The sequence below is a fragment of the Macrobrachium rosenbergii genome, chromosome 56, assembly GCF_040412425.1.
Source record: "Macrobrachium rosenbergii isolate ZJJX-2024 chromosome 56, ASM4041242v1, whole genome shotgun sequence".
NCBI lineage: Eukaryota > Metazoa > Arthropoda > Malacostraca > Decapoda > Palaemonidae > Macrobrachium > Macrobrachium rosenbergii.
The window spans coordinates 26,933,595-26,943,594 of record NC_089796.1 but is presented as its reverse complement, the minus strand read 5'-3'; the positions used below and the strand labels follow the sequence as shown (position 1 = coordinate 26,943,594).

Below are 10,000 nucleotides of genomic sequence, written 5' to 3'. Positions count from 1 at the left end.
GTTTTCTCTTATTCCAGTGGGAAGGAAATGCTCTTTGGGTACGGATCGTTAACATAAGATTTCTTAGTCCTGATTGTTTCCGTATTCAAAAACGCTTCATTAATATATTGGTCCCCATAAATTTTTGTAAGAAATTAAAACAGATAATTTTCTTTACTGTGTAAAGACTTATACAAGCATGGCTGACCAAATTAAGCTCGGTCGCAGAGAAAAAAATATCGACTGGATGAACTTTTTAAATGCTATAATCCCGGAGTTCCCCGTTTTTAAAAAAATGGGCAAGTTATACAATTTTGGATGCACAAAAGAAAGTAAAGGATATGAAAGAATGGACAGAAGAGTCGACTCTCGTGTTAGCAACCCATCGTATTATTATATTGGACAAGGCATACCTTGTTTATCGCAGGGATAATTACATCAGAAAAACAGGATTTTTTCCGTTAATTATTATAAGGTATTCGTCAAATAGTTCTCCTGATTCGAGGGCTAAGTTTTAATGGTTCTGTCTTTGAAATGGATTCTTTTCATGAGTGGTTATCGACGGTAAAGTGTGGATGTGTCCCAAAAATACTCCATATTTGGCCTGATTAACACACCACACACACACACACACACACACACACACACACACACACATATATATATATATATATATATATATATATATATATATATATATATATATATATATATATAGTATATACATACATTTATATGTATATATACAGACATTTACATATATATATATATATATATATATATATATATATATATATATATATATATATATATATATATATATATATATATATATATATATATATATATATATATATATATAAGTCGTATACTCGTATGTGTATATAGAAGTCGTGTGTGTACACTGATTTACCTGTGTTGGGTCTGTGCATTTGTTTTCCGAACGTCAATATTACGACCTTTCAAGACCTTCAGTGGCTGCCAAATCCTCTTACCGACGAGGAAGAGCTGCCTTATCTCTTCTTCGGCCAAAGAGAGAAAGGGAAAAAGAGACTTTAAGAGATAATAAAGACACTGATGAGCTGTACAGAACAGATTGGTAGATAAACAGAGAAAGGATTTCTGATCGGAAGCACATTGATATATACAGTATATACAGTATATATATATATATATATATATATATATATATATATATATATATATATATAATATATATATATATATATATATATATATATATATATATATATATATGGCTAAAACAGTTCGAAAGCTAAATAGAGGGGGAAAAGTGATTTACAAGGCTATTGATATACTAAGCAATATATTGACAGAAATCAGACGAATCAGAAAATTGAGTGATCTTATCCATCCCAGGCTCAAAGGATGCTCCAACGCGCGTGCCCTCGGTGGCTGAGATGACGAAAACACAGCAGCAAGCTTTAGTTCCTAAACGAAAAGATAACGTGTATCCTCCGAGGACAGAACCTGAGGTTGTGTGTGCTTTGCCCGTGAGCTTTCAGTTGTCTCCTTTACATTTAACAATGTGTGATTCTGGCTTTTCCTTAACTACTTAATAAGGTTAACTGCAGTTTTTTTTTTATATAAATTACAAATCTCTTTGTCTCCGTGTTTTAATACTTTCCTTTCTTCAATTTAAATTTCTCTCTTTGTTTTACATTTTGTATTGCTTTTTTCATCTGTTTCACTTTAACCGTAGGAAGATTATTATATTTAATAATTTAATTACTTACTAGTCTCAAGAATATTGTGTTTCACGTAAACTTTAAAGCTAACACCGATTTGTATACTCTTAACATTATAAACCGTTTATTATGTATCTCTGTTTACCTTAACCTTTACTTATTAATACTGCTTCTGTATTTTACTCCAGCCTTTTTGTTCTCCTTCACTTGTACCAACATTTTCTCTTTTCAAGAGTAAGGCTTTCTGTTCTTGGGATACTTCCATGCAAGTTAACAGTGGTGTTAACTTATTCAAGTATAATTATCATAATCCTTTTATTGTTATTATTATTATTATTATTATTATTATTATTATTATTATTATTATTATTATTATTATTATTATTCATGATATAAACGAATGCATCTTCATATAGACTGACCAGGAAAAGAGAACAACGGCCCTGTGAGAAGACAACATGAAAATAAGAAATAAATAAATAAATGTAAATAAAGACATGAATATGAAGTATGTAGTTAATGATAAATAAATAGGTCAAATCAATTAAGGCAAAGGCTCATGGGGCTTTAAAATTACATAATTACCGTGAGGTAGTTCAATATCATTGTGTTATTATTTCAACATTGCAATTTGATATGCATTTGTGTTATGTGTTCCATTAACGATACAAATTGGAAAAAATACGTCACAAAAATTAAAATTTTATTTCTCATTGTTTCAGGTATGTGGTTCCTCTCTTCAAGAAAAAAATCAACGTTGATGGAAATTAGTTTCAAGCTTTCCGTAAGTACTGTTTATTTTAGAATGAAATGTGAAATGTTTGTGTATGTATGTATATATGTGTGTATGTATTATGTATATGTATATATATATATATATATATATATATATATATATATATATATATATATATATATATATATGCAGTATATAGTATATATATCGCACATTACCACAGGTGAAAAAAAAAGAGATGGGGTGTAGGTCCTGACCGGTTTCGACTTTATTTCCAAGCCATTGACAAAGGACTGATACAGAGTATTAGAAGTCACAAATATAAATATTACAGGAACAGTACTGACGAACATACAGAACCGTTAGAGACTACATATCCACCCACAGGTTGGTGTCAAGGTGGGAGTGGCCTTCAAAACAAGTTTGGCTAAAAATCACAATATACTCTCAGGGGACAATACTGATAAACATACCGACCATAGGCGACATCAGATCCACACCTGACAGGTGTGAGGGAGGCGGGGTTTGGAAAACTCATTAGCACTGCTGTCCCCATGCTGTGCTTACAGGTATGATAATCTTATTTCCATACATCTCTACTGCTTACATTAAAATTTAAACAATTCACAAATTTCTTTTGATATTAAAGGATCAAGTTTATACTTCCCTTGACTGATATTCATATTATAGCTGTAACTTTCTTTTATAAAACTAGATTCAATAATATTCCTTACCAGTGCGTTATTAGAATATACAATCCTTTTTGCCCCTTCCCAGTTAATAGCATGATTGTTCTCATTAACATGTACAAAAATACCACTGTTCCCTGTGCATGTCCCACACATTTTTTATGCTGCTCTATTCTCTTTTCCAGTGCTTTACCTGTTTGGCCAATATAAAAGTTGTCACAAGACTTACATGGAATTTTATATACACACCCTTTAGTATTGTCGGGGAAGTTCTTGATAAGTACATGTTTCATTGTTTTATTGCTCTTAAATGCGACATTAACACTAAAATTCTTAAGAAGATAGGGGATATATTTCATATTATTATTATAAGGCAGTACAAGCAAATTTTTTGTGTTGTAAGGTTCTTTTTGGTTTTGATACATAGTCTTTTTTGCCGCTTCTGATGCACTGTTTAATGCACTGTCAGGATATTTCAATTTCTTGCCTGTATTCCTAATCTTATCTATTTCCTCATCAGTATATTCAGGGCTTCTTACACGTAATGCTCTTAAAAACATAGATGAGAACACTGATTTTTTAACCTTATTGCTTTGTCCGGAATAGAAATGCACACAGGAAGAAATATTAGTGGGTTTTCTATACACACTACAGTATATTAAAACCCATTACTATTTCTTCGTATGAGGACATCCAAAAAGGGTAAGCACCCATCATTTTCCGTTTCCATAGTGAATTTAATTGATGGTGCTAATAGATTTAACTTGGCAAAAAAGTTATTTACATCTTCGTTCCCTGGCCATACACAAATTATGTCGTCAACATACCTAAACCATGTGACATTGCTTGGAATTATATTGTTTATTATGTTTTTAAGAGCATTACGTGTATGTAGCCCTGAATATATTGATGAGGAAATAGATAAGTTCAGGAATACATGCAAGAAATTGAAATGCCCTGACAGTGTATTAAACAGTGCATTAGAAACGGCAAAAAAGACTACGTATCAAAACCAAAAAGAACCTTACAACACAAAAAATTTGCTTGTACTAATATGAAAGATATTTCCCATCTTCTTAAGAATTATGGTGTTAATGTCGCATTTAAGAGTAATAAAACATTGAAACATTTGTAAATTGCTTAAATTTTGAGGTAGGCAGTAGAGATGTATGGAAATAAAATTATCATATTTGTAAACACAGTACAGGGGCAGCAGTGTTAATGAGTTTTCCAAACCCTGCCTCCCTGACACCTGTCAGGTGTTGATCTGATGTCGCCTATGGTCGGTATGTTTATCAGTATTGTCTCCTGAGAGTATATTGTGATTTTTAGCCAAACTTGTTTTGAAGGCCACTCCTACCTTGACACCAGCTTGTGGGTGGATATGTAATCTCTAACGGTTGTGTATGTTCGTCAGTACTGTTCCTGAAGTATATATATTTGTGACTTCTAATACTCTGTATCAGTCCTTCGTCAGTGGCTTGGAAATAAAGTGTGGTAATGTGGACCTAAACCCCATCTCTTATTTTCACCTGTACAAAAGTGATAAATAATCACGTACAAAAAGTGATTATAATCATACATATATATATATATATATATATATATATATATATATATATATATATATATATATATATATATATATATATATATATTTATTTATTTATTTATATTTTATATATATATATATTTATATTTATATATATAGTATATATATATATATATATAAAAGCATCCAACACCACTTGATACAAAGGGCCTCTGTGAAATTTCGCCACTCATCTCTTTCCTGTGCACTTTATCTTCCACAAATCTCCACTCATCACAGCCTCCCTTTTCATGGTTCTCATTCAAGTACATCTGGGTCTTCCAACTCTTCTGACATCCTCAGTAGCCCTGCTGACTCTGTTACTCTTCTCCCAGGGTTTGTGCGAAGGACATATGCGTGCCATCCCCATCTCCCTTTCATCTTTATCTCATCGGCGTAGGGAGCTTCCATAATTTCCCTTATGGTGTCATATTTAACGCTGTCCTGCCATCAGACTCCCAGTATTTTCCTTGAAGCTTTTTGGAAAATGAAATAGATATAGTTGTCTTCTATATAGTTTTATGGTCATACCCTAAACATCATGTCTGTATAGCAGTAAACAGCGTTATAGACTTATATACCGTCTTACTTTCGCACGCAATGTCAGTCTATTAGATTTCCAAATCGCATTGTTGCATTTGCCTTAATAGTTTTTCACGAACTTCCACCTTGAGAGAACCTGCCCTGGATATCTATGTTCCAAAATATTTGAAAGGTTTAACGTCGTTAATCCTTCGGCATCTAGCGTTATTTCATCCGTTTGTACATGCCCTGTCCTCATCTCTTCTGTTTTTCTTGGATTTATTGTAAGCCCCACCTCTAGATATACGATGCATTGTAAATTTTCTGTTATTTTGCCAAATAAAACAACATCATTCGCGCATTCTATTTAAGCTTCTGTCTTGCTTCAATGTAAGCTTCCTCTCTCTCTCTCTCTCTCTCTCTCTCTCTCTCTCTCTCTCTCTCTCTCTCTCTCTCTCTCTCTCTCTAGCCACGGTCTGTTTCATTCGGTGAGACGTGCAAACAAAAGAGGTGAGATGACTTTCCCTCTAACCACCCTACTATTTAATGCAAATTCAATTGAGAATACCCATCACTATTAACTTTGCATTTTCTTCGCTTGTGGAAAATTTAAATTAACTTTACATATTTAACGTGAAAATCCATAGTGGCGCAATACCTTCCATGATATTGGTCTGTGGACGTGGTTAAATGCCTTCTCGTAGTCAGCAAAACCCATCAGAAGGGGATTTTTATATTCCATTCCGTGCTGCACTAATAATTCATCTGTGCAGCCCCTGTCATATCTAAAAACCTACTTGTTGATTTATAAGCTTTTTATCAGTTTTTGTCTCCAGTCTATTGAAAATACGCATAGTGAATACTTTCATTACAGCCAGCGCAAATGCATTGCCTTTATTCAGTCAAGCCACCTTTGTTTGGTACCTAAGCTATGTCTTCCTGTTTGCAGTCTTCAGATTTTGTTTCCTCGTTCTATATAGTCTAGTTAGCATATAAAGCGTCTTTTCCATTTCAGCTGAAATAATTTTTACATGGATTCCATCATTACCTGATGTTTGCCATCTCATCAGTTTTTTTTCTACGACTGATTCAGCTTCAGAAACTTAATTCTTTCATAAGCACATTCAGGAGGACTTCGTCAACTTCTGGTATATCAATCAAATTATCCTCCTCATGTTTCATATTAAGTACCTCACAAAACTATTCCGCTCAACGTTGTATTTCTACTTTTGATGTTATGGGCCTATTCGTCCTTGTGAAAGGTATTTTCATCTTCTTTCCACCCATGGATATTTAATTGGTAGGTTTGTGGGCTACGATAACTGGTGTTATAGGCTTATTCCTCCTTGTGAAAGGTCTTTTCATCTTCTTTTCGCCCATGGATATTTAATTGATAGGTTTGTGGGCTACGCTAACTTCAGTTCCACGCCATGAACACATGGCTTTGTCGACATCATCAGTATGTACAAATATTCTTTTAACTCTCCTTGATCATTTGTTGAAAACCTAAACTTGAGTAATGCACCAAGCACCTCTTTTGCAGTCATTTCCTCTCTGACTTGTGTTTGCTCATACCTTTTGCTTCGTTATCCAAGACTGATGTCTTGTTACCCAATATTTCAGTACTCCTTTTCCAACACACATACACAAATCTCTATCTCTCTATCTATATATATATATATATATATATATATATATATATATATATATATATATATATATATATATATATATATATATATACACACATATATATATATATATATATATATATATATTATATATATGCACACACAAATATATATATTAGTATTCAGGTCTGCGTGGACATATAATCCAGCTATATAAACTGGGATAATAGAGGGATAATAAACTGAGATGATAGAGGAGTAAAGCCATTTCAGCTTCACTTCGCAGAGAGAGCAAATCCGACTATATAACTCCTCTCTCTCTCTCTCTCTCTCTCTCTCTCTCTCTCTCTCTCTCTCTCTCTCTCTCTCTCTCTCTCTGTCCCACTGCAGGCAACAAGTCAATGGAGCTGAGCCTAGGACCTAAGGCAAATACTACCATTAGGGGCAAGTCGTAAAGTTGGTTCTCTTTTAATAAAAGGTTCGTCTGCAGATATTCTCGACTCGTGAATGCGGAAGGATGTTTCCTAAAAGAGACACTTTCTTGATAGAACTGAGTTAGCTATACTCTGTGTAAGTAAAGTATAGTAGAGTAATGATATTAATGTGTGATATTATGATAATTATATTATTGCTGTTTTTCCTATTCTTCATCCCTGTTTTCCTTTTCCTTTCCCGTATAGGGCCTTTGTGGTGTGGAAGTCTCTGACGTACATTGATAATAGTATAATAATAATAAAAGCTTAATCGTAGTTCACAGTCCACTGACATATTTCCGAAATCCTATGTACGCCAGCTTCTCAACATGCATTGCATGACTCGACATAATTCTTAACTTATCTGTGTTTGAATGTTTTGTCATACAGTAAAATTCATATCACAAAGAAATTCTAAAATGGTTAGTTATTTAGAACAGTGTCCTAAACCTGAATTATTCAGTATTTCTTAATTCTTTACTGCAAAAGCAAGTCCAATCAAATAATAATCAGAAGCACTAAAATAATTGTCAACGCAAATAACTGACAACTCAATCCAGGCGTTCTCCTTGCACCTTTCCTTCCGCCATCTTGGAGAGAGTGTTCTGTGCGATAGGATGCATAATAAATAAACCTAAAGGTTTCGCCAAAGGATCAGCGTCAGCTTGGAAGATGCCATTTCGTCTGGCAGAACATAAAAATGGTATTATCGAGAACTAAGCTTTTTTGATCGACAGAAGAATTGGCAAAGTGGGGAAAGGGCAAGTCGATTTCTTCGCCATTGTTTGGTGTATATATTATATAATGTTCAGTGTACACACACACACACACATATATATATATATATATATATATATATATATATATATATATATATATATATATATATTTATATATATATATATATATATATATATATATATATATATATATATATATATATATATATATATATATATATATAGGCTATATGTGTGTGTGTGTGTGTGTGTGTGTATAACTGAATCATGAAAATATGGAACGTGATGAATATATAAATAAAGATAAAATCCACGAAGAAACAGAAACACTGGAGTGCTGCAGAGGCCTATCGACACTAGTCCTTTACTTGCAGACCCTGCTAAGTAAAGGACTAGTGTCGAATGGCCTCGCAGCACTCCAGTGTTTCCGTTTCCTTCGTGGATTTTATCTTTATTTATATATGTGTGTGTGTGTGTTTGATTTTAAATCACGAAAAGGTAAAAACGTGATGATAATATGAACAAAGTTTCAGCCACGAAGGAAAGTGAAACAATGGAGATGGTAAGCACTTTCGTCTTATTACCAAGACATGGTCACAGCAACTAAAGATATACAGAGACAAGGGCGTTCATATATGGTGGGTATAAGTCCTAAGGGAATACACAAAGGTTGGGAGGTCACAGAGCGGTCAACAGACTAACATCGAAATATCTCTATTGGTAATCTTCCTTATTCTATCTTTCAAATCTTTCTGGAACATATGTTTTATGACAGGGTCAAAAGAAAATAATCCTGGGCTCACATTAAAATTTCTCTCCATGTCAGCTGAATGAGAGCAGATTCCAACAAGTTCCTGGAAATAGTTCCATTACTTCGTAATATTACATTGTTTTGCGTCCAATTTGTTCTGTCGAACTTTTCACTTAGATGCAAAAATAGAGCATTATTAGTCTGACCTGTTCTTACAGAATAAATTGGACCCAAGGCAATGTAGCATTACGAAGTAATGAAACTATTTCCAGAAACGTGTTGGAATCTGTTCTGATTCAGCTGACCCGTAATAAAACATATGTTCCAGAAAGATTTGAAAGATAGAATAAAGAGGATTAACAGTAGGTAGATTTCGATGTTAATCTGTTGACCGTTCTGTGACCTCCCAGACTTTTTGTATTCCCTGAGGACTTATACCCACCATATACACAGCATATACGCCCCTGTCTTTGTATATCTTTAGTTGCTGTGACCAAGTCTTGGTAACAAGACGAAAGTACGTAGCATCATTGTTTCACTTTCCTTCATGGTTGAAACTTCGTTCATATATATATATATATATATATATATATATATATATATATATATATATATATATATATATATATATATATATATATATATATATATATACAGGTAATGTCGAATTCACCATACCTTAGGAATAACTTACTCCCAAAGAAATTATAGTTTACTAGTGCTTCCGCGCTGACAAGGATTCGACCCGTGGCCTGGTTTATAACCAACAATACACTGATTGTGACTACCCGGCTATCAAGAGAGATATAAGTTGAGGTCAACTCTGCTGTACATATTCTTGTCGAATTCAGGTCCTGTACTTAGAATTGATATCGACCCATCTATAAAACCTGGTAGTAAACTTATTAGTAAAGTAATTGAATTATTGTTATAGTAGGGAGTCCTTGCTTTCTTTCCCACCTTTGTCTTCGAAGTTCCAATTGAGACTTCACCTGTGTGACGTCACCTCTGAGGCTTACAATAGGGTTCATTCAGCTGCGCTTCATTTCCAAGATTTACTATTGTGACTTCATCTCCAAGGCTTACAATTTAACTTAACCTGTAGGGTTCTTATCCCTGACTTCACCCGTGACGTCGCCGCCGAGGCTTACAGTTTTGACCTACCCTCTGGCGCTCTTA

The 10,000-nt window shown here is 33.7% G+C and overlaps 2 protein-coding genes across 3 annotated transcripts in view; one reads left to right on the top strand and one right to left on the bottom strand.

Annotated features, from left to right (window-relative positions):
* LOC136836290 (uncharacterized) overlaps nt 1–10,000 on the top strand; it is a 484,005-nt gene that overhangs the window by 173,886 nt on the left and 300,119 nt on the right. Inside the window, exon 3 of the mRNA XM_067100354.1 lies at nt 2,411–2,500. Coding sequence (XP_066956455.1) covers nt 2,411–2,500 — 90 coding nt within the window. The remainder of the gene's footprint in view (nt 1–2,410; nt 2,501–10,000) is intronic.
* The window catches only part of LOC136836289 (serine/arginine repetitive matrix protein 2-like), a 327,543-nt gene that overhangs the window by 195,047 nt on the left and 122,496 nt on the right, over nt 1–10,000 (bottom strand). The window lies entirely within an intron of this gene.